We start from the raw sequence: 26439 nt of genomic DNA, 5'->3' as shown, positions 1-26439 counted from the left end.
GATACACCTCATAAAACATACATATATGTAAAATACAAATAAATAAAACAGAAGCTGCCAACATCAAAAGTGCACTTACCAATATGTGCTAATGCAATATAATATATAATCCTAAAAGTGATGTAGTGCTACTCAATCATAAATTATAACATTCAATAGGACCGTTAATCTAATAATACATAAACTAAAAGGATGTCATGAACCGCATAATAGTGCAAATATATAAATAGTGCAAATGCATATATATATATCACTCCAGAAATCCAGAATATGAAAATTTGAATGTAGTGACAAAATATATATGACCAATATTTAAAAAAATACTAAAAAACAAATCATATGTGAAAAATTCCAAATCGCCTTTGAGAAAGCCTATTGGTGCAACGTGTCATGGTGATCAAGGGGGACAGAAAGGTTATGTAGAACAGTACCCTCTTATATTATTAATATAAGTTCTTGTGACCTCCTCTAGCATAACAAGGTCCTATTCAGATGGTGAGAGGACACCCTTGAGTTGGGGTGAAGGGTATGGAGGTGTGTGTGTCATAACATCACTTTTTGGAGAAGAGATTCACTAATTGGGAGTTGTACAATCACCGTATGGTGTATGGCAGGGGTCCCCAACCCCCAGGCCATGGTCCGCTACCGGGCCTTGGCCTGTTTGCATCCGGGCCGCTAAGGCTGCACTGTCTGATGTGCGGCAGCGACGCCGGCGGGCGACCAGAGAGATGACATCATCTCCCACCACTCGCCCCCATCACCGCTGTTCTTTCTCACTTGGAACCCACCACTCCAGACCTGCCTCTAAATTAATGCACATGCCTGTGCTGCCACCACTGCAGTGACAATCCACATCTAGTGGCAGATTCTGCTTTATGGTGAGTTGAACTGTTTCATTCTATATTACAATGTAATAATAGAAATAATGCGCTTCAATCATCCTGACACCATATAAACCATGGTGGCATGATGAATGAAGCGCTAACACCTGTCATTTCCCCGAAAAATTGCCCGCAAAACCCGCATACAACCCCCCACAATTTTCTTCTACAATGCCGGTCCCCGGTGCCAAAAAGTTTGGGGACCACTGGTGTATGGTACTTATGAATTAATTTTTTTGGATACACTAAATATTTATATATTACATTTTTTCTATATTTCTTCTACCTTTTGGATTCACAATATATTTTTATATGCATGGACAGTTTTATGCCCTGTACACACGGTCGGATTTTCTGACGGAAAATGTGTGATAGGACCTTGTTGTTGGAAATTCCGACGGTGTGTAGGCTATAAAATTTTCCAACAACAAAATCCGTTGACAGAATTTCCGATCGTGTGTACACAAATCCGACGCACAAAGTGCCACGCATGCTCAGAATAAATAAAGAGATGAAAGCTATTGGCTACTGCCCCGTTTATAGTCCCGACGTACGTGTTTTACGTCACCGCGTTCAGAAAGATCGGATTTTCCGACAACTTTGTGTGACCGTGTGTATGCAAGACAAGTTTGAGCCAACATCCGTCAGAAAAAATCCTAGGATTTTGTCGGAATGTCCAAACAAAGTCCGACTGTGTGTACGGGGCATTACATATGATTTGTTTTTTTTGTATTTTTTGAAATATTGGTCATATATATTTAGTCATTATATTCACATTTTTCTGGATTTCATGTATTGGTGTGATATATATATATGCGTTTGCACTATTTAAAGTGCCTTGAAAAAGTATTCATACCCCTTGAAATTTTCCACATGTTGTCATGTTACAACTAACAACCGTAAATGTATTTTATTGGGATTTTATGTGATAGACCAACACAAAGTGGCTCATAATTGTGAAGTGGGAGGAAAATGATAAATGGTTTTCAAAATGTTTTACAAATAAATATGTGAAAAGTGTGGGGGGCATTTGTATAGCCCCCCCCCCCTGAGTCAATACTTTCTGGAACCACCTTTCACTGCAATTACAGCTGCAAGTCTTTTTGGGGATGTCTAAAATACATGTACATCAAAGTACCCCATTTTCAGTATGTCCTACACTGTTCATAAAATAAAATATAATTCCCACTTCTCAAAATCTCATATTTACTTATTAAGAGCGGGTGTTTTTAAGTAGCCTTGCAAGATTTGAAAAACAACCTTTTTTTGTGTATGTGTGCGCTATTTACAGTATATGGTGTAATTTACATTATTTTGTCACACAAGGAAGCAGTAACTATGAGATTAAACCATGAGCAACAATTGCACCAAGCCATGGCAAAGTCTGAGAGTTCACTGAATTTTACATTGTTAGACCCCATGAAAGCTGTGATAGTCCGATCATATGCTAATCCTTGTGACCTGGAAAATACATCCTCATAGAGATCAATAGGAGAAAGTATTACAGGTTACATGAGATGGTTTGTATGACTGGAATAAATAGGACCCCAGAATGTGTGGATCTGGACATGGGACCCTTTATTTCTTATCCACACCCTAAACTAATGAAATCTGTGCCACTTAAAGTGATTGTAAAGTCTTCTGTGTTTTTTTTTGTAAATAGAAAACATGTTAAACTTACCTGCTCTGTAGATTTGGTTTTGCACAGAGTGGCCCGAGTCCCTCTTCAGCACTCCTGGCCCCTCCCTCCTGTTGAGTGTCCCCACAGGAAGCAGCTTGCTATGGGGGCACCCAAGCCAAAATCACAGATCCCTGTGTCCATTCAGACATGGAGCTGTGTCCTGGCCCCGCCCTCTCTCTCTCATTGGCTCACTGAATTTGATTGATAGCAGCGGGAGCCAATGGCGCATGCTGCCGTCTCAGCCAATGAGGAGAGGAGTCTCAGGCAGCCGAGACACTCCTCCAACATCGCTGGTTAGAGATGGGCTCAGGTAAGTATTAGGGGGGCTGAGGGCTGCTGCACACAGAAGGCTTTTTATCTTAAAGGGGAAGTAAACCCATCCATAAAACACGTGCCGGAAATGTAACACTCCAATTGGTTGTGCTCTCAACCAAACTGTCAAACCATCCAAGGGCCCTGAGATTAAAGGAGTTGTAAAGGCAGAAGGTGTTTTATCCTAACACATTCTATGCATTAAAGTGGAAGTAAACCCCCCTATCATTTTCAGCCAAGGAAGCTGCCATCTTGGCCTCTGTTTAATCCACAACTGCCATGATGCTGCACATGGGAAAAGACCCCACGCCCCGGGGAACCCCGAGTTGGCGATCTACAGGGGCTCACTACCACAGACACTTCATATCATGTATATTTAATTATGCACTTTTGTTTTAGTGATTGATTACACACTTATATTTGCTATTTTCTGTGTCTATATATTTTTGAGGATCTTATGCACATGGTTTTATGAATAGGATCATATGTACTAGATTAATGGTTTCTTTCATAACGCTGCACTGGTTGGTTTTTCATTGTGATATACTTACCTTAGAATGAAGTCCTCCAGCGGCGTTCTGTCCCCACTGACATGACAGGGCTTCCATCTCCACATGGTCTTCCTTCCGAGTTTTCAGGCTCTGGCCGTCTGAATGGTTGAGCCGCAATGACGTCACTCCCATGCATGGTGGTAGTCACGGCCGTGGCACAGAGCTCTGAAGGGTTGGCACAAATATGGTGTCCCTTCAGAGCGCATACGCTGGTGACGTTACCGGCTGCAGAAACAGAGATTATCTCCTAAACGGTGCACATTTAGGAGATATTCCTTGTATCTACAGGTAAGCTTTATTATAAGCATACCTGAAGGTACAAATGTCCCAGCTGTGTTTACTACCAATTCAAGTAAGAAGATAAAAACTTTACAGATTTTGCTCCTATAATGGGGCTGTAAAAGTGAGGCAGTTCCCTAATATCCAATATCCCTATCAGTAATTATTGAATCTTTACCTGTCAGAATGGCAGGGAGGTCTCTGATATCTTTTTGCAGCTCTGAACTATCATATGACTAAATGATGAGAGCCACAAAGTAAGTCAATGCTGGAGAAGAGATGAGGTCTTTTACAATGAACTACGTCCTATGGGAACATTTCACAATGCCCACCAATCAATGTAGGACTAGGTCACTCTTCACATGGTACACTTTCCTTATCCCACAGAAATCTGTCCATACCATGAAAGGGGATCATTGTTTGAGTTTGCTCCCAGAGTCAAAGTTTCCTAATCCTCCCCTGCCTATAAGTCAAAGTAAGTAAATCTTGTAGCCAGAGAGAAATGGATCTCAATCACAACAGCAAATGTCCTGTTTGAAGAGAAATCATTTCTACAAGTGACATAAAGTGGAACTTTACCCATAACATCGTGATAAAATATAATGTTCTTTAGCAAGGAACATACATTCCACATTAATAATTATACAACCATAATGAGTGTTTGCTTTAAATGGCTCCAACATTGCTCCTGTTTCTTCTTAGTGGAGGCGGCCATTTTGCTGAAGCCCAGAATCCCTGAGCAGCAGTAAATCATAAACCCTTGAATTTAATGGTTTCAAAAAACAGTTACATTCCTGGAATGCCGGGATTAGTAACTGTCACATTTGCTTGTGTCCTCAACCAAACTGTCAAATCGTCAAATGGTTGATATCATAACTGATCATATGTGCAGCACCATGGCAGTTACAGATCAAACAGAAGCAGTTTCCTTGGCTGTAAAAAGAATAGGAGGGTTTAATTCCATTTTAAGGCTGTCAGCAGGTCGGCCTCTACATATTCAGCAGTGTCTAAAAATAGACAGCAACTGAGCATGTGCAGCAGGGTGAGACCGTGTATTACTGGATGTTACACAGTACTGTATAGACACTTATATTTATTGTTTTACAATCTATACCTGTAAAAGGGGCCGGTATGAAGTCATCTAGCAGGACTTTATTTTCTGACTAAAGTTCCTCTTTACCAGGCCTTGTGTGATATGTCAGTTGGTACAAATGATTAAACTGTAATAATAATTTCAGCAAACAGTATCACATGACCAAGAGAACCAATCCTAGGCTTCCTTTCATTTTCAATCTGATTGGTTACTGTTGGCAACATGATAAATTTAGGCGCAGAGCACGCTGCAAGACACAACATAAAATAGTGAAATAGTGGTGAGACTTACCTCGCTCTTCCAGATATCCGATCACTGAGGGGTTATATTTCTTTAATAAGATGTATAAAATATCCTTGTCAGTATTACTCCTCCATCTGATCACAGAGTACAGCCATCTCATCTTCTCTTGTGTGGTTTGTTCGGCCCGTATTGTGTCACACTGTTCAGATGTCAACAGACTCCTTATCATAAGATCATCCAGAATTGGATCTATCAGATGGATCCTATATATCAGTTCCTCCCGATGTCTGTCCACAAAGTGCTTCTTTTCTGTCAATTCAGTAAAATACATTTATAAACATTTTTTTAATCATTTGTTTTCCCTTGATGTCTACAATTCAATATTTTGGCAGAAGAATGTAGAAATCTATTTTTATTTCCAATATTTAGGAACAAAACCCATTATAATATAACACTAAAGTCACACTGGACTCCATTCACTGAAGTACATCACATGCGGTATTTAGGTGTTCGGACGAATTCCCCCTAAATATCACATGTGATCCTGAAATTGTCACTTCACTATGCCGATTTACCATATTCACCGCAAAACACTCAAAACGATCGGAAAATTAAAGTCAATTCACAGAAGGAAATGAATAAATAAATGAATGTGGTAATTAAAATGTCTGTTACCCCAACATTTCATATTCCTGATATGTGGTTGCTGTACCATGTACTTGTATGAGAAAGTCTCCTGTTCTCTTTGTATTGCTTCATTTGTGTGAAATACCCGGTGTTCCTGACAGTCCCTCTGCTTTCCTATTAAAAACTGACCACACTAAGCAGGAGAACACAATATGGTCAGTTCTCTAGCTCTGCTGGGAACTCAGCCTGCTCTCCTCCAATGATCAGACTTGACCTGACCCCCCCCACACACACACACACAGACATTCACTGGGAAGATCAGTGTGCCGCTGCTTCTCCTCCCACCAACTCTTATGCAGATGAGAACAGAGGGAATGTGATCACTTAGAAAAAGAGGTGAAAAGGTTATTTATAATGTTTTTTATTTCTGTACACAAATATTTTGCCTTCCATTTCTATTTTAAACTGAATGGGTTGTTTTACAAGGTGATCGTTTACAATCACTTGAAGTCGTGGTCCAGACATGCCGTATTTAGGAATGTAAATATAGAATTGCCAATTATGAGTAGTCTCTGCCTTTTTGGATCAGTTCTCTCACCAGTAATGTATAGAAACCTAAATATGGAAATCATTGGAGTTGATTTACTTAAAGTGGAACTACACTGTATCTGAGCTCCACAAACCAAAATGTATTTCATTTATAATATTCAAAGCAAACTCCCCCATCCATCCATCCATCCATCCATGACTCCATGCTTTATTTTGCTAAGAAATCCTTTAGAAAAACACCCCCCTCTCATTTCTGGCCATGGCCATCTTGAATAAGGGCAGATGATTCATAGAGCAATTTCATCCTGGAAAACCCCTCCCCCTCTCCCGAAGACTCCTGGGATTGATGACATCATTTCCTAGACATGGAAACCAGGAAACAACTGAAGAGATGTAAAAAATGGTTTAAAACAAGTAAATATGATATAATTCTCTATCTATTTACTAATACTAGCAGCCTGAGGATTCAAAATAGACAATGATGATTGAGAGAGAGAAGTTCCACTTTAATGTATAACTAGAGGAAAAACTTTTTTTTTAGTACTGGATAGAGTAGAGAAGGATTAAAACCCCTGTCAGGTTTTATTGCTGTCTGTGCCCCTGTTAGGGAGATTCTCTCTCTCTATTTGTCCTGTTTACCATTATCACTGAAAGTAAAAGAAAATCCCAATTTTGGGTTGCCCCCAGAACAGTAATAGAGGGGGATATTTCAATGAGGTCACTGCTTCTGGTCACCTGGGGGGCCCCAAGGATTCCTTTAACCACTTACTGACCAGCCACCATCATTATATTGGGCAGGTCGGCACATTCCCGCCAACCGTCGTAGCTGTACGTCGGTCCCTTTAGGCGCGATCGCAGGCACAAGAGGCAGAACAGGAACGTGTAAACTCACAAATCCCTGTTCTGTGAGGAGAGGAGAGACAGATCGTGAGTTCCTAATAGCTAGGAACAGCGATCTCTCATCCCCTCTAGTCAGTCCCATCCCCCACAGTTAGAACACATAGCAGGGAACACAGTTAACCCCTTGATCGCCCCCTAGTGTTAACCCCTTCCCTGCCAGTGACATTTACACAGTAATCAGTGCATTTTTATAGAACTGATCGCTGTATAAATGTCAGTTGTCCCAATTTGTCCGCCATAATGTGGCAGTCCCGATAAAATTCGCAGATCGCCGCCATCACTAGTAAAAAAAAAAAAAAAATTTATAAAAATGACATAAATCTATCCCCTATATTGTAGACATTATAACCTTTGCGCAAACCGACAATAAACACTTATTGCGATTTTTTTTTTTTTTTTACCAAAAATATGTAGAAGAATACAAATCAGCCTAAACTGAGGAAAGAATTTTTTTGTTTTTAGAAAAAATTGGGGATATTTATTATAGCAAAAAGTACAAAATATTGTATTTTTTTTTCAAAATTTTGCTCTTCTTTTGTTTATAGCGCAAAAAAATAAAAACCGCAGAGATGATCAAATACCACCAAAAGAAATCTCTATTTGTGGGGGAAAAAAGGACGTTAAATTTGTTTGGGTACAGCGTCACATGACAGTGTCAGTTAACCGCTTCAATACCTGCCCATAGTCATATGACGGCCGCAGATGGGATCTCCCATCCTGGGCGACTGTCATATGACGTCCTGGGCTTCCCAGCCGTCTAGGGGGCGCGCGCCGCGTTGCTCGGGACCCGGTGCGTGTGGCTGGTGGCCGCAATGTCCGCCGGGCACCCGCGATTGCCCGTTAACCGGGCCGGACCGTGGATCTGTGTGTGTAAACACACAGATCCACGTCCTGTCAGGTGAGAGGAGACTGATCTGTGTTCCCAGTACAGAGGAACACCAATCGGTCTCCTCCCCTTGTGAGTCCCCTCCCCTATAGTTAGAATCATTCCCCTAGGAAACATTTAACCCCTTGTGTCCCCCTAGTGGTTAACCCCTTCCCTGCCTGTCACATTTGTACAGTAATCAATGCAATTTTATAGCATTGATCGCTGTATAAATGTGAGTGGTCTCAAAATGTGTCAAAAGTGTCCGATCTGTCCACCATAATGTCGCAGTCACGAAAAAAATCGCAGATCGCCGCCATTACTAGTAAAAAGAATAAATAAATAAATAATGTTAAAAATGCCATAAATCTATCCCGTATTTTGTAGACGCTATAACTTTTGTGCAAACCAATCAATATACGCTTATTGCGATTTTTTTTTTACCAAAAATATGTAGAAGAATACATATTGGCCGAAACTGAGGAAAACATTTATTTGTTTTTTTTGGGGATATTTATTATAGCAAAAAGTAAAAAATATTGTGTTTTTTTTTTTTAAATTGTCACTCTTCTTTTGTTTATAGCGCAAAAAATAAAAACCGCAGAGGTGATCAAATACCACCAAAAGAAAGCTCTATTTGTGTGGAAAAATGGACACCAATTTTGTTTGGGTACAAGGTCGCACAACCGTGCAATTGTCGTTTAAAATGCGACAGCGCTGAAAACTGAAAATTGGTCTGGGAAGGAAGGGGGTGAAAATGCCCTGTATTGAAGCGGTTAAAGCGACGCAGTGCCGTATCGCAAAAAATGGCCCGGTCATTGAGCAGCCAAATCTTCTGGGCTGAAGTGGTTAATTTGCAGGGATTTCCTCTCACTTCCTGTTTGGCTATGGGACAGGAAGTGAAGTGAAATCTCCTCAATGGGACACAGATAGAAAAAAAAACTGACGGGAGTTATGAAACTTCCTTTACTCGATCTAAATGAAGAAAAATAAGTTGTACCTTTAGTTCTACTTTAGGACAAACAGACTGTGCACTTTACAAGTTGCTCCAGAGATTAGTAAATGAGGTAAAGCTTCACTTTACAAAGAATACCCAATAACATGCAAGGAAAAAAAACTTATTTTTCCATCCCATTACATGTAGTGAAATATATCAATTTTTTTCCTGTCATTTCGCCAGATTTTTAGAGACTTTTTTGTGAAAATACAAGAAGATCCATCATTTACTGCAAACCTCCCAATCACTGCAAACATAACACAATGTACATACAAATCACAATGGACTTCTCCCTTGTTAGAACATACACTATATTACCAAAAGTATTGTGACGCCTGCCTTTACACACACATGAACTTTAATGGCATCCCAGTCTTAGTCCGTAGGGTTCAATATTGAGTTGGCCCACACTTTGCTGCTATAACAGTTTCCACTCTTCTGGGAAGGCCGTCCACAAGGTTTAGGAGTGTCTATGGGAATGTTTGATCATTCTTCCAGAAGAGCATTTGTGAGGTCAGGTACTGATGTTGGATGAGAAGGCCTTGCTCTTTGCTCTAATTCATTCTAAAGGTGTTTTATCAGTTTGAGATCAGGACTCTGTGCAGGCCATCCACCCCAAACTCGCTCATCCATGTCTTTATGGACCTTGCTTTGTGCACTGGTACAAATCATTTGGTGGAGGGGGATTATGGTGTGGGGTTGTTTTTCAGTGGTTGGGCTTGGCCCCTTATTTCCAATAAAGGGAACTCTTAAGGCGTCAGCATACCAAGACATTTTGGACAATTTCATGCTCCCAACTTTTTGGGAACAGTTTGGGGATGGCCCCTTCCTGGTCCAACATGACTGAGCACCAGTCCAACCTCGTCCAACATCAGTGCCTGACCTCACAAATGTACTTCTGGAAGAATGATCAAACATTCCCCTCTATAACTTTTCTGGGGACAACCTAAAATTTAGGATTTTCTTTTACTTTCACAGTAAACAGGACAAATAGAGAGGGGGAATCTCCCTAATGGGGACAGACTGCAGTAAAAAACTAATAGATGTTCTAATACCTCTTCACTTTATCCAAAACTAAAATAACGTTTTTTCCCTTTAGTTAAACTTTAGGTAAATACAAAATATTTTTCTAATTGTCAAATATTAAATGAGAATAGTATAAAAATCTCACACACACATATATAAACACCCTTCTTCCACCAATAAAAAAGACAAAGTTGTAGAAGAAAGGTATTTGTATATGTGTATCATTTTTGTACTATTTTCATTCAATATTTGACATCTATAAAGATATTTTGTATTTACTTGATTTCATTGAGTTGCTTATGATACACCTCCTGTGTCCTGAGAAAGCAGCTTCCCTGTGACTGATATTCCAGTCATCGTTGTTCTTTTGTATTATACATCTGCTGCAGGGAGCGCACTGACTTAGTGAGTTGGAAGATTTCTAAGGTTTAAACTATTTTACTCCTTTGTGCTGTTACACTTTATTATGAGAATTTACATTTCAGTTCATTTCCTTAGCCATTGTTTATTTGGTCTTTGTATAGTTGGGTAATATATACTGCCATCTTGTGGTTATTTTGGTTATTATAAATAAATAAAACCTTCTGCACTAATCAACCTCAATAACACCTCTGATACACCTCATAAAAAATACATACATGTAAAATACAAATAAATAAAACGGAAGCTGCCAACATCAAAAGTGCACTTACCAATATGTGCTAATGCAATATAATATATAATCCTAAAAGTGATGTAGCACTACCCAATCGTAAATTATAACATTCAATAGGACCGTTAATCTAATAATACATAAACTAAAAGGATGCCAAGAAGTGCAGAATAGTGCAAATACATATATTTTATATATATATATAGATAGATATATCTATCTATCTATCTATCTATCTATCTATCTATCTATCTATCTATCTATCTATCTATCTATCTATCTATATATATATATATATATATATATATATACATACATACACAAAGAAACATGTGAATATAATGACAAAATATATATGACCAGTAAACTAAAAAAAAAATCATATGTGAAAAAGTCCAAATAGCCTTTGAGAAAGCCTATTGGGCGCAACGTGTCATGGTGATCAAGGAGGACAGAAAGGTTATGTAGAACAGTACCCCCTTATATTATTAATATAAGCGCTTGTGACCTCCTCTAGCATAACAAGGTCCTATTCAGATGGTGGGAGGACACCCTTGAGTTGGGGAGAAGAGTACGGAGGTGTTTGTCATAACATCACTTTTTGGAGAAGAGATTCACTAATTGGGAGTTGTACAATCACCGTATGGTGTATGGCAGGGGTCCCCAACCCCCAGGCCATGGCCCGCTTTGGATGCACTAAATATTTACCGGTATATATTACATTTTTTTCTATGTTTCTTCTACTTTTTGGATTCACAATATATTTTTATTTGCATGGACAGTTTTACATATGATTTGTTTTTTTAAAAAAATATTGGTCATATATATTTAGTCACTATATTCGCATTTTTCTGGATTTCATGTATTGGCGTGATATATATACAGTGTATATATGTATATATAGACCAACACAAAGTGGCACATAGTTGTGAAGTGGAAGGAAAATGATAAATGGTTTTCAAAAATGTTTTACAAATAAATATGTGAAAAGTGTGGGGGGCATTTGTATAGCGCCCCCCTGAGTCAATACTTTCTGGAACCACCTTTCACTGCAATTACAGCTGCAAGTCTTTTTGGGGATGTCTAATAGACATGTAAGTCAAAGTACCCCATTTTCAGTATGTCCTACACTGTTCATAAAATAAAAGATAATTCCCACTTCTCAAAATCTCATATTTACTTATAAAGAGAAGGTGTTTTTAGGTAGCCTTGCAAGATTTGAAAAGCAACCTTTGTTTGTGTATGTGTGCGCTATTTATATGGTGTAATTTACATTATTTTGTCACACAAGGAAGCAGTAACTATGAGATTAACCCATGAGCAACAATTGCACCAAGCCATGGCAAAGTCTGAGAGTTCACTGAATTTTACATTGTTAGACCCCATGAAAGCTGTGATAGTCCAATCATATGCTAATCCTTGTGACCTGGAAAATACATCCTCCTGGAGATCAATAGGAGAAAGTATTGCAGGTTACATGAGATGGTTTGTATAACTGGAATAAATAAGATCCCAGAATGTGTGGATCTAGACATGGGACTCTTTATTTCTTATCCAAACCCTAAACTAATGAAGTCTGTGCCACTTAAAGTGATTGTAAAGTCTTGTGTGTTTTTTTTTTTTTTTTAAATAGCAAACATGTTAAACTTACCTGCTCTGTGGATTTGGTTTTGCACAGAGTGGCCCGAGTCCCTCTTCAGCACTCCTGGCCATTTCCTCCTGTTGAGTGCCCCCACAGGAAGCAGCTTGCTATGGGGGCACCTGAGCCAAAATCACAGCTCCCTGTGTCCATTCAGACATGGAGCCGCAACTTGGCCCCACCCTCTCTCTCTCTCATTGGCTCACTGAATTTGATTGATAGCAGCGGGAGCCGATGGCGCCACGCTGCCGTCTCAGCAAATGAGGAGAGGAGTCTCAGCAGCCGAGAAACTCCTGCAACATCGCTGGTTAGAGATGGGCTCAGGTAAGTATTAGGGGAGCTGAGGGCTGCTGCACACAGAAGGCTTTTTATCTTAAAGGGGAAGTAAACCCATCCATAAAATAGTTACATTTCTGTCACGTGCCGGAAATGTAACACTCCAATTGGTTGTGCTCTCAACCAAACTGTCAAAACATCCAAGGGCCCTGAGATTAACCACTTGCTTACTGGGCACTTAAACCCCCCTCCTGCCAAGACCAATTTTCAGCTTTTAGCGCTGTCACATTTTGAATGACAATTACTCAATCATGTAATACTGTACCCAAATGATTTTTTTGTCCTTTTTTCATACAAATAGAGCTTTCTTTTGGTGGTATTTGATCACCTCTGGGTTTTTTATTTTTTGAGCTATAAATGAAAAAAGACCGAAATTTTTTTTTAAAAATGCATTTTTCTTCGTTTCTGTGAAATAATTTCGCAAATTAGCAATTTTTCTTCATAAATGTTGGCCACAATTTATACTGCTACATATCTTTGGTAAAAAATAACCCAAAGTAGTGGATTTTATTTGGTCTGTGTGAAATTTATAGAGTCTACAAGCTATGGTGCAAATCATAAAAAAATGATCACATCTAATGTACCGAGGCCTATCTCAATTCTTGAGACCCTAACAAGCCGGGAAAGTACAAATGCTCCCCAAATGACCCCTTTTTTAGAAAATTCCAGTGTATTTAGTAAGAGGCATGGTGAGTTATTTGAAGTTGTCATTTTTTCCCACAATTCTTTGCAAAATTAAGATTTGATTTTATTTTTTATTTTTTTTCACAAAATTGTCATTGTAATAGCTTATTTCTCTCACATGGAATGTGCATACCACAAATGACACCCCAAAATACATTCTGCAACTCCACCTGAGTATTACAATACCACATGTGTGGGACTTTTTCATTAACTGGCCACATACAGAGGCCCAACATGCAGGGAGCACCATCAGGTGTTCAAGGAGCATAAATTACCCATCTAACTTGTTGACTACCTATTACACTTTTGAAGGCCCTGGAGCACCAGGACAATGGAAACGCCCAGAAAATGACCCCATTTTGGAAAGCTAACACCCCAACGTATAATCTATGAGGCATAATGAGTCTTTTGAACGGTTCATTTTTTTCCAGAAGTTTTTGGAAAATGTGGAAAAAAATGAAAACGCATTTTTCTTTACACAAAGTTGTCCATTTATAAGATATTACCAACACATAGCATTTACATAGCAAAAATAACACCCCAAAATACATTCTGCTACTCCTCCTGAGTATGGCAATACCACATGTGTGAGACCTTTACACAGCCTGGCCACATACAGAGGTCCAACATGCAAGGAACACGGTCAGGTCTTCCAGGGACACATAGCATGCACATACCAAGAATTACACCCCAAAATACATTATGCTGAGCAAAGGGTAAACGAAAGATTACCTGTGGTTTTAGTAGTGCAGTTGTCCACAGGAGGATAGCACTGGTCCAGGCAGCAGGCAGGGACTTGGTCAGCAACAGCGAATTTTTCAGGCAGCAGGCAGGGATACTGTCCATATACAGTCCAGGGTCAGTGCAGAGATATTGTCAGCAGTGCCAAAAATATTGGTCCTGGCAGTAGGCAAGTCCATGTGCTGTGGTCAGTGCAACAGACAGAGGCATGACGGCAGTAAGTCCTACAGGCAGCAGGCGGAATTAGGGCCTTGTGCAGGACAGAATGGGGACAGGGGTAGAGGCTTCTCCCACCCAAATCTCTTTGAAGCCTCCGAGTCTCCAGACCCTAATCTAGGAATGAGAAAATAAAGAAAATTGTTTTCTTCATCCAGAAAAACTATTCTGGAGCCCCTCACATATGTGAGACCCCTGTGTTGAATCCCACTAGTCCAGTTGCAGGGTACAAGATCAGTCTAAGAGGCAGGCAAATATCATGGTCAAACAGTCCAAGGTCAGTTCCAGATCAGGCAGAGGTATGTACAGAATCGGCAGACAGAAGCATGGTCGAATAACAAGCCAGGGTCAGTTACAGAGCAGGCAGTGGCATAAGGGGTGTGAAGGTGTGTGAAGGCAGGAACTGAGGATTACGTTTACTATACTTCACTAATAATTTATTGAAGTATGTTAACGGTGAAAACAGTCACCTATGCAGAGGCCTGGTTGGGAAGGACATTGTGCACAATAATAAGATGGTTCTCTTCTGACTCCTGCTCTAGGACACACCTTAAATCTTTTTTGACGTCTTTGGCCTGTTGGTTTGGGAGGGATTTTATCAGGAAAATGGGGCTTGGAGAGTCGACTAATAACATCTGTTTGGATATTTTCTGGTGGGCCGTTTGGGAATATAAGGGTAGTGAAAACTTCCTCTTGGTAGCCAAAGAAGCGTTTGGGGTTTTGGGTAGAGTTGCGGTAAATTACATATGAATTGTATATGGCCAATTGAAAAAAAATAAAAAAATAAATTGCGACTTTTTTATACCAATGGTATGTCCATCTTGTGGCAAGGTATGGTTCCATCATTTGGTCATTGAAGTCGACTCCCCCCATAAATAAATTATATTCATAGATGCATTTTGGTTTTTGTATGGGGCCATTCCTTCTGGGGATTTCCACAAACGTATACTTGTGGATAGAAGACAACATGTAGACATCCCTTCTGTCCCTCCACTTCACTGCCAGAATCTCGTTGTTACGCAGACTTGCCGTTTCTCCTTTTCTCAATTTCTTATTGACAAGACTTTGAGGAAAGCCCTTCCGATTCTTTTTTATGGTGCCACATGCTGACGTCTTCCGATGAAGGTTGTGGAACAGGGGCAGAGAAGTGTAGAAGTTGTCTACATACAGGTGGTAGCCTTTCTCCATTGGGGGTATATGAGGTCCCAAACAACTTTCCCGCTGGATCCCAAGTAGTCCGGGCAATTAGGGGGCTGCAGCTGGGTGTCCTTCCCTTCGTACACTATGAAGGAATATGTGTACCCTGTGACTCGGTCACATAATTTGTACACCTTCACTCCATAGCGGGCCCTTTTGCTGGGGATAAATTGCTTAATTTTAAGCCTGCCGCTAAATTTAACAAGGGACTCATCCACACATATGTGTTGGTCCGGGGTAAACAATTGGGGGAATATTTCTGAAAAATAATTAAGTATTGGCCGAATTTTGTAAAGCCTGTCATAATTTAGATCATTTCGGGGAGGGCACTGGGTATTGTCACTGAAATGTAGGAACCTCATTATCATCATATACCTAGTTCTGGGCATTACCGCGGAGAAGAGCGGCATGTGGTGGAGGGGATGGGTTGAACAATAGAAACGCAATTGATTTTTTTTGGTGAGTCCCATATTAAATGTGAGGCCTAAAAAAACCTTGAACTCCTCCACTGTTAGGTCTCTCCATTCATAGGGACGGGCATAATAGGATGTTGGATTTTGCAAAATAAATTGCTTTGCATATAAGTTGCACTGGGCCACAATTGACGCCAACATGTCCTCTGTAAAAGTTAAATTAAAAAAATGTATTGGGGTAAAATTCTCTGTGTCCACCTGGACTCCTGGCTGGGCAGTGAAAGGGGGAACGTTAGCTTCTCCTGAATTAGAAGGAAGCCACAAGGGGTTCTGAAGGGCATAGGAAAGGCTGGCATGGGACCTAACCCTTTGGGGCTGAGGTGACACCCCACTGGTACTTGGCCTTTCTGTTTGAGGTACTGCGGTGCTGGTGGATGGCACTGCGGTGCTGGTAGTTGGTACTGCGGTGCTGGTGGATGCCACTGCCTCCTCACTAGAACGCCTTCGTTTGGTGGGCCGAACATCTTCCTCCTCTGAGCCACTCAATGTTTCACTACTGAGGACTGGCTCATAATTTATGTCAGATTCAGGTTCCGAATTTGAAAGGGAATCTGAAAAAGAGAGCTCCCCGTTGCTCTCGTCGGCCGTGGAAAGAATTTGGTATGCCTTCTCGGCAGAAAAGCATCTAATAGACATGGTTGGTTGCTGGTGGTGATGAGACTGCACAGGTGTGTGCTAAGCCTGCACTGATGGGCACTGATGAGGTGGCACTGATGACCACAGATGTGCACTGATTGATTGCACAGATGTGCACTGATGAGGCGGCACAGATGGGCACTGATGAGGCGGCACAGATGTGCACTAATGAGGCAGCACAGGAGGGCACAGATATCCACTGATGAGGTGGTACAGATGGGCACTGATGAGTCGGCACAGATGTGCAATGAGTCGGCACAGATGTGTACTGATTGCATAGATGTGCACTGTTGAGGTGGCACAGATGGGTACTGTTGAGGCGGCACAAATGGGCACTGTTGTGGTGGCACAAATGGGCACTGTTGAGGCGGCACAGATGTGCACTGATTGATTGCACAGATGTGCACTGTTGAGATGGCACAGATGGGCACTGTTGAGGTGGCACAGATGGGCACTGTTGAGGCGGCACAAATGGGCACTGTTGAGGCGGCACAGATGTGCACTGATTGCACAGATGTGCACTGTTGAGATGGCACAGATGGGCACTGTTGAGTTGGCACAGATGGGTACTGTTGAGGTGGCACAGATGGGCACTGTTGAGGTGGCACAGATGGGCACTGTTAAGGCGGAACAGATGGGCACTGATTGCACAGATGTGCACTGATGAGGCGGTACAGATTGGCACAGATGGGCACTGATTGGCACAGATGGGCACTGAGGTGGCACAGATGGGCACTGATGAGGTGGCACAGATGCGCACTGATTGCACAGATGGGCACAGACGGGCACAGATGGCACAGATGGGGCACTGATGGAACAAGTGGGCACTGATGTGCACAGGTGGGCACAGATGGCACTAGCTATTGATGCTAATGGGTCACTGTGGGCACTGATTGGGCACTGTTAGGGCACACTTTGTTTTTTCAACTGTAGAACTGTAGATAATTACTCACAACGAGTCACAGATCCTCTCCCTCCTCACATGCTGTCTCTGTGTGAGGAGAGAGAGCCAGGGGACACGGCCAACACAGATTTTCCCCAATGCGCGCTCACGAGAGCGCACCGGGAGCGAGGAAAGGGGGCAACGTCAATAGATGTCGTCCCGGCATTGTAGATCCGCTCTGTTGCCGTCATTCGGCTATAGCGCAGATCTCTAGCGGTTAAAGGAGTTGTAAAGGCAGAAGGTGTTTTATCCTAACGCATTCTATGCATTAAAGTGGAAGTAAACCCCCCTATCATATTCAGCCAAGGAAGCTGCCATCTTGGTCTCTGTTTAATCCACAACTGCCATGATGCTGCACATGTGAAAAGACCCCACGCCCTGGGGAACCCCGAGTTGGCGATCTACAGGGGCTCACTACCACAGACACTTGATATCATGTATATTTAATTATGTACTTTTGTTTTAGTGATTGATTACACACTTATATTTGCTATTTTCTGTGTCTATATATTTTTGAGGATCTTATGCACATGGTTTTATGAATAGGATCATATGTACTAGATTAATGGTTTCTTTCATAACGCTGCACTGGTTGGTTTTTCATTGTGATATACTTACCTTAGAATGAAGTCCTCCAGCGGTCTGCTGTCCCCACTGACATGACAGGGCTTCCATCTTCACATGGTCTTCCTTCCGAGTTTTCAGGCTCTGGCCGTCTGAATGGCCGAGCTGCAATGACATCACTCCCGTGCATGCGGGTGGGAGTCACGGCCGTGGCACAGAGCTCTGAAGGGTTGGCACGAATATGTTGTCCCTTCAGAGCGCATGCGCTGGTGACGTTACCGGCTGCAGAAACAGAGATTATCTCCTAAACGGTGCACATTTAGGAGATATTCCTTGTATCTACAGGTAAGCTTTATTATAAGCATACCTGAAGGTACAAATGTCCCAGCTGTGTTTACTACCAATTCAAGTAAGAAGATAAAAACTTTACAGATTTTGCTCCTATAATGGGGCTGTAAAAGTGAGGCAGTTCCCTAATAGCCAATATCCCTATCAGTAATTATTGAATCTTTACCTGTCAGAATGGCAGGGAGGTCTCTGATATCTTTTTGCAGCTCTGAATTATCATATGACTAAATGCTGAGAGCCACAAAGTAAGTCAATGCTGGAGAAGAGATGAGGTCTTTCACAATAAACTACGTCCTATGGGAACATTTCACAATGCCCACCAATCAATGTAGGACTAGGTCACTCTTCACATGGTACACTTTCCTTATCCCACAGAAATCTGTCCATACCATGAAAGGGGATCGCTGTTGGAGTTTGCTCCCAGAGTCAAAGTTTCCTAATCCTCCCCTGCCTATAAGTCAAAGTAAGTAAATCTTGTAGCCAGAGAGAGATGGATCTCAATCACAACAGCAAATGTCCTGTTTGAAGAGAAATCATTTCTACAAGTGACATAAAGTGGAACTTTACCCATAACAACGTGATAAATATAATGTTCTTTAGCAAGGAACATACATTAATAATTATACAACCATAATGAGTGTTTGCTTTAAATTGCCTCCAACATTGCTCCTGTTTCTTCTTAGTGGAGGCGGCCATTTTGCTGAAGCCCAGAGTCCCTGAGCAGCAGTAAATCATAAACCCTTTAATTTAATGGTTTCAAAAAACAGTTACATTCCTGGAATGCCGGGACTAGTAACTGTCACATTTGCTTGTGTCCTCAACCAAACTGTCAAACCATCAAATGGTCGATATCATAACTGATCACAAGTGCAGCACCATGGCAGTTTCAGATCAAACAGAAGCAGCTGCCTTGGCTGTAAAAAGGATAAGAGGGTTTCATTATATTTTAAGGCTGTCAGCAGATCGGCCTCTACATATTCAGCGGTGCTTAAAAATAGACAGCAACTGAGCATGTGCAGCAGGGCGAGACTGAGTATTACTGGATGTTACACAGTACTGTATAGACACTTATATTTATTGTTTTACAATCTATACCTGTAAAAGGGGCCGGTATGACGTCATCTAGCAGGACTTCATTTTCTGACTAAAGTTCCTCTTTACCAGGCCTTGTGTGATATGTCAGTTGGTACAAATGATTAAACTGTAATAATAATTTCAGCAAACAGTATCACATGACCAAGAGAACCAATCCTAGGCTTCCTTTCATTTTCAATCTAATTGGTTCATGTTGCCAACATGGTAAATTTAGGTGCAGAGCACGCTGCAAGACACAACATAAAATAGTGAAATAGTGGTGAGACTTACCTCGCTCTTCCAGGAATCTGATCACTAAGGAGTTATATTTCTTTAATAAGTTGTATAAAATATCCTTGTCAGTATTACTCCTCCATCTGATCACAGAGTACAGCCTTCTCATCTTATCTTGTGTGGTTTGTTCGGCCCGTATTATGTCACACTGTTCAGATGTCAACAGACTCCTTATCATAAGATCATCCAGAATTGGATCTATCAGATGGATCCTATATATCAGTTCCTCCCGATGTCTGTCCACAAAGTGCTTCTTTTCTGTCAATGTAAAATACATTTATAAACATTTTTTTAATCATTTGTTTTCCCTTGATGTCTACAATTCAATATTTTGGCAGAAGAATGTAGAAATCTATTTTTATTTCCAATATTTAGGAACAAAACCCATTATAATATAACACTAAAGTCACACTGGACTCCATTCACTGAAGTACATCACATGCGGTATTTAGGTGTTCGGACGAATTCCCTCTAAATATCACATGTGATCCTGAAATTGTCAGTTCACTATGCCGATTTACCATATTCACCGCAAAACACTCAAAACGATCAGTAAATACCCCAAAAACGGGTCAAAGTCAATTCACAGAAGGAAATAAATAAATAAATGAATGTGGTAATTAAAATGTCCGTTACCCCAACATTTCATATTCCTGATATGTGGTTGCTGTACCATGTACTTGTATGAGAAAGTCTCCTGTTCTCTTTGTATTGCTTCCTTTGTGTGAAATCCCCGGTGTTCCTGACAGTCCCTCTGCTTTCCTATTAAAACTGACCACACTAAGCAGGAGAACACACCATGGTCAGTTCTCTAGCTCTGCTGGGAACTCAGCCTGCTCTCCTCCAATGATCAGACTTGTCCTGACAACCAACCCCCACACACACACACACACAGACATTCACTGGGAAGATCAGTGTGCCGCTGCTTGTCCTCCCCCAACTCCTATGCAGCTGAGAACAGAGGGAATGTGATCACTTAGAAAAAGAGGTGAAAAGGTATTTATAATGTTTTTTATTTTTGTACACAAATATTTTGCCTTCCATTTCTATTTTAAACTGAATGGGTTGTTTTACAAGGTGATCGTTTACAATCACTTGAAGTCGTGGTCCAGACATGCCGTATTTAGGAATGTAAATATAGAATTGCCAATTATGAGTAGTCTCTGTCTTTCTGGATCAGTTCTCTCACCAGTAATGTATAGAAACCTAAATATGGAAATCATTGGAGTTGATTTACTTAAAGTGGAACTACACTGTATCTGAGCTCCACAAACCAAAATGTATTTCATTTATAATATTCAAAGCAAACTCCCCCATCCATCCATCCATCCATCCATCCATCCATCCATGTCTCCATGCTTTATTTTGCTAAGAAATCCTTTAGAAAAACACCCCCTCTCATTTCTGGTCATGGTCATCTTGAATAAGGGCAGATGATTCATAGAGCAAGTACATCCTGGAATCCATTTGCCCTTAGCTCAGGCATGCAGACAGGACGGTTTGCTTAGCTGAGAAAACCCCTCCCCCTCCCCTGAAGACTCCTGGGATTGATGACATCATTTGCCTAGACATGGAAACCAGGAAACAACTGAAGAGATGTAAAAAATCGGTTTAAAACAAGTAAATATGATATAATTCTCTATCTATTTACTAATACTAGCAGCCTGAGGATTTAAAATAGACAATGATGATTGAGAGAGTGAAGTTTCACTTTAATGTATAACTAGAGGAAAACTTTTGTTTTAGTACTGGATAGAGTAGAGAAGGATTAGAACCCCTGTCAGGTTTTATTGCTGTCTGTGCCCCTGTTAGGGAGATTCTCTCTCTATTTGTCCTGTTTACCATTATCACTGAAAGTGAAAGAAAATCCCAAATTTTGGGTTGTCCCCAGAACAGTAATAGAGGGGGATATTTCAATGAGGTCACTGCTTCTGGTGATCTGGGGGGCCCCAAGGATTCCTTTAACCACTTGCTGACCAGCCACCATCATTATATTGGGCAGGTCGGCACATTCCTGTGAACCATCGTAGCTGTACGTCGGTCCCTTTAAGCGTGATCGCGGGCACAAGAGGCAGAACAGGAATGTGTAAACTCACAAATCCCTGTTCTGTGAGGAGAGGAGAGACAGATTGTGAGTTCCTAATAGCTAGGAACAGCGATCTCTCATCTCCTCTAGTCAGTCCCATCCTCCACAGTTAGAACACACACAGGGAACACAGTTAACCCCTTGATCGCCCCCTAATGTTAACCCCTTCCCTGCCAGTGACATTTATACAGTAATCAGTGAATTTGTATAGCACTGATCGCTGTATAAATGTCAGTAGTCCCAAAAGTGTGTTCAATTTGTCCGCCATAATGTTGCAGTCCCGATAAAATTCGCAGATCGCCGCCATTACTAGTAAAAATAATAATAAAAATGACATAAATCTATCCCCTATATTGTAGGCGCTATAACTTTTGCGCAAACCAATCAATATACACTTATTGCGATTTTTTTTTTTTTTTTTTACCAAAAATATGTAGAAGAATACAAATCGGCCTAAACTGAGGAGAGAATTAGTTTTTTTTAGAAAAAATTGGGGACATTTATTATAGCAAAAAGTAGAAAATATTGTTGTTTTTTTTTCAAAATTGTTGCTCTTCTTTTGTTTATAGCACAAAAAATAAAAACCGCAGAGATGATCAAATACCACCAAAAGAAAGCTCTATTTGTGGGAAAAAAAAGGACGTTAATTTTGTTTGGGTACAACGTCACACGACAGTGTCAGGTAAAGCGACGCAGTGCCGTATCGCAAAAAATGGCCGGTCATTGAGCAGCCAAATCTTCCAGGGCTGAAGTGGTTAATTTGCAGGGATTTCCTCTCACTTCCTGTTTGGCTATGAGACAGGAAGTGAAGAGAAATCTCCTCAATGGGACACAGATGGAAAAAAAAAACTGACGGGAGTTATGAACCTTTCTTTACTCGATCTAAATGAAGAAAAATGAGTTGTGCCTATAGTTCTACTTTAAGGCAAACAGACTGTGCACTTTACAAGTTGCTCCAGAGATTAGTAAATGAGGTAAAGCTTCACTTTACAAAGAATACCCAATCACATGCAAAGAAAAAAAAGTGCATTTTCCACCTCATTACATGTAGTGAAATGTATCAATTTTTTTCCTGTCATTTAGCCAGATTTTTAGAGACTTTTTTTGTGAATATACAAGAAGATCCATCATTTACTGCAAACCTCCCAATCACTGTAAACATAACACAATGTACATACAAATCACAATGGTCTTCTCCATTGCTAGAACATACACTATATTACCAAAAGTATTGGGACGCCTGCCTTTACACACACATGAACTTTAATGGCATCCCAGTCTTAGTCCGTAGGGTTCAATATTGATTTGGCCCTCCCTTTGCAGATATAACAGCTTCAACTCTTCTGGGAAGGCTGTCCACAAGGTTTAGGAGTGTGTCTATGGGAATGTGTAACCATTCCTCCAGAAGCGCATTTGTGAGGTCAGGTACTGATGTTGGATGAGAAGGCCTGGCTCTTTGCTCTAATTCATCCCAAAAGGTGTTTTATCAGGTTGAGATCAGGACTCTGTGCAGGCCAATCAAGTTCATCCACCCCAAACTCGCTCATCCATGTCTTTATGGACCTTGCTTTGTGCACTGGTACAAATCATTTGGTGGAGGGGGGATTATGGTGTGGGGGTTGTTTTTCAGGGGTTGGGCTTGGCCCCTTATTTCAAATAAAGGGAACTCTTAAGGCGTCAGCATACCAAGACATTTTGGACAATTTCATGCTCCCAACTTTGTAGGAACAGTTTGGGGATGGCCCCTTCCTGTTCCAACATGACTGCCCACCAGTCCAACCTCGTCCAACATCAGTGCCTGACCTCACAAATGTGCTTCTGAAAGAATGGTCAAACATTTCCCCTCTATGGGGGCGTGGCTTAGCAATGGCCGGGTAAAGATGCGTGTTGAAGGAGCTCCCGGACCCCGTGCTGAGAGCGGTACTATTATGTCGCAGTCATCTTCCCCTACACCCTCTCCGGATACAGATCCACACATGGGGACCCCAGCTGCATTCCGATCAGGGTCTGCAGGCCCCCCACACAGCAAATTCCGTCTGGATGATGATCTTCGCGCCATGCTGCAGGCCCTCCCCACGAGAGCAGACATTGAAACCTTAATCCAGCGTGTAGAGGAAGCCCACAGTAGGGACATACAAGAGGTCAAAACAGAACTACACACAATCAATAACCGTGTGACCGCTGGTGAGAATTTGACCTCCGTTCTGGAATCCCGGGTGCTGTCCTTGGAGCAGGCACGTGAGTCTCATGTTATGGAGGTTCAAGAGATGCAGCTCCATCTAGAAGAAATGGAAGACCATAGCCGCTGCAACAACCTGCGGCTGCGGGGGATCCCAGAGGCCACAGGTTCTGAAGATCTTGCGGAAACGGTTACTGCTATATTCCAAAGACTGCTGGAGACACCACCACCCACTTTAGAAATTGACAGGGTACATCGTACTCTGGGTCCAAAGTCTACGGACCCCGCAAGACCCCGAGATGTACTATGTCGTCTGCACCGTTTTGCCCAAAAAGAGATCATCTTAAGAAGAGCTTGGGAAAATGGCGACATTGAATTAGACGGAGCACACATACAGATACTACCGAACATCTCCAGAGCCACTCTACAACGCCGTGCTATGCTGAAACCGGCACTGGAAGCAGCTAGACGTCGTGGATGCACTTACAGATGGGGTTACCCCCTGGCGGTTATATTCCGCTCCGACGAATCCTCATTCACGCTGCGCTCGCCAGCAGACCTTCCAGCCTTCTTCACCTTTCTGGGATCTGACCCAGTTCAAGTACCAAATTGGCTGATGAAGATACCGAGACCGACTGGCTGCCCAGGCCCGACTGCGAACAGACTCAACCAGCCTGCCCGCTCTCAGAGACAGAGGGGCCTTTCTCGAGCCTCTAATGCCAGCAGGTCACATGAGTCATAACTATATTACTTTTCTAATCACTTAGGAACAAAATGCAGGAATTGGCGTCATGTCACTTTTAATGCTATACCCCAAGATCTGGCGCTCATCTGATGATAGACCCTTCCGGATTGCCAGCCTACCATGCCCTTGCTGTGCTCCCGGGACCCAGCTGAGGGCAGGCATCCTCATACTTTGACCTAGCGGGCATACTCCTTTGCTTTACCGTTAACCCCCCCTTGATTTGCTCTATGGGAAAACAGTACTGTCCTATGGAATGAGATGCACTCCCCTGAAGCAGCACTCGGGGACCCTGGGATACAGTGGAGGCCACGGTTCGATTGCTTTTTTGTTATAGCTTTTGGTTTTTGTTGTTCGGTTGCCCGATACTGTACCCCATGGAGAAACGAAGTTGGGGATGGAATGACTCATGCCCTCCTATCATCCAGCGAGATCTGCACTGATGCATGTCGAGGGTTTTCTCGCCCCGAGCACTATGCCTGTGTCTACCCCACCGGAAGTTTAATGCTAACCCATAGTGGGTTACACATTTATGTGCCCCCTTTCTAGCGAGTATTGACTTAGTGAAAAAGCTACTGTACGGTGCATAACAGCCAGCTGCATGCTATAATAATTTAACTTTTCTCTCCTTACAACCTGACTGCTACCGAAACTACAAGCAGACCTCCATCCGGACGGTTGGTAAGAGTTCTCCACCCCTGATACCAGCGGGTGACCACGGACATTTGTTTTTACTACTGTATAGCACATTTGCATGTCTTGTTCAGGTGAGGCGAACAGTAGAATGTTGTGAGGGGGTATCTTCTAAGACGCAAGCTAGCGCCTCACCCCCATGGAACTCCCTAGGTGTACGCTGTGCAGTGTCGGGGGGGGACACTTGGTGGGAGGATGAGAGGCATGGAGGATATGTGTCGACTGCGGTGGGGGTAGGGGGGCGGCGATTACACATCTTGGGTGCCGCGTCTCTCCCCCTTTAGCCGGCCCTGGACCCGTGGGTTGCTTTCTGTCAGTAGTTGTGGGGTGCCTCGGGGGAAAAGCCGACTCTGAGCTGGAGGGGTAGATCTAGGAGGGGTAGCTTACATGGGGGATGATTCAGTTAAATGTCCAACCTGCATAGTTATTATGTTTGTTTTTCTGTTTATACTGCTTGTGTTAGACAGTTGTAAGTTCTATATAAGACCTATCTAGCTATGAGTCCCATACCTCTTCAACTTATACCACCTGTGCTACCAGAAACTTAATACTTGCCTACTCCAACATACACAAGAAGGGCCGGGAGGGACACAGGCAGCGCCCGGGAACCTCCCACGACCCTTGCTGAACACACTCCCACCTAGGCCTACGCTCATTACTCAGGCCTCCCTGAAGAGCGTGTAAGCAATATTTTGCTAATACTTTAGATTCTATAACACTGCTTCTAGAGGGCTGATCACCCTCGTCTGTCTTTTTCTTCTTCTTGCTTCTATTTGCCTCCCCTTTTCTCTCACAACCCTACTGCTTTTCTCTCCTACCAACCCACTCTTCTCCCTCCCCCCAACTCACAGCGATCATGGACGAACTCCACATTGTCACTTTGAATGCAAAAGGACTTAACATCCCTGAAAAGCGTTGAATGCTACAAAACGACATGA

At 42.0% G+C, this 26439-nt stretch overlaps 1 protein-coding gene across 1 annotated transcript in view; it reads right to left on the bottom strand.

Annotated features, from left to right (window-relative positions):
* Nucleotides 1-26439, bottom strand: part of LOC141147953 (uncharacterized) — a 483492-nt gene that overhangs the window by 314263 nt on the left and 142790 nt on the right. Inside the window, exons 10-11 of the mRNA XM_073635113.1 lie at nucleotides 19799-20059; nucleotides 5089-5349 (exon numbers count right to left, since the gene is read on the bottom strand). Coding sequence (XP_073491214.1) covers nucleotides 5089-5349; nucleotides 19799-20059 — 522 coding nt within the window. The remainder of the gene's footprint in view (nucleotides 1-5088; nucleotides 5350-19798; nucleotides 20060-26439) is intronic.

Source organism: Aquarana catesbeiana, linkage group LG06 (genome assembly GCF_042186555.1).
Source record: "Aquarana catesbeiana isolate 2022-GZ linkage group LG06, ASM4218655v1, whole genome shotgun sequence".
NCBI classification, from domain to species: domain Eukaryota; kingdom Metazoa; phylum Chordata; class Amphibia; order Anura; family Ranidae; genus Aquarana; species Aquarana catesbeiana.
Note: the sequence above shows the minus strand (reverse complement) of the source record. Positions and strands in the feature narration are given on the sequence as shown.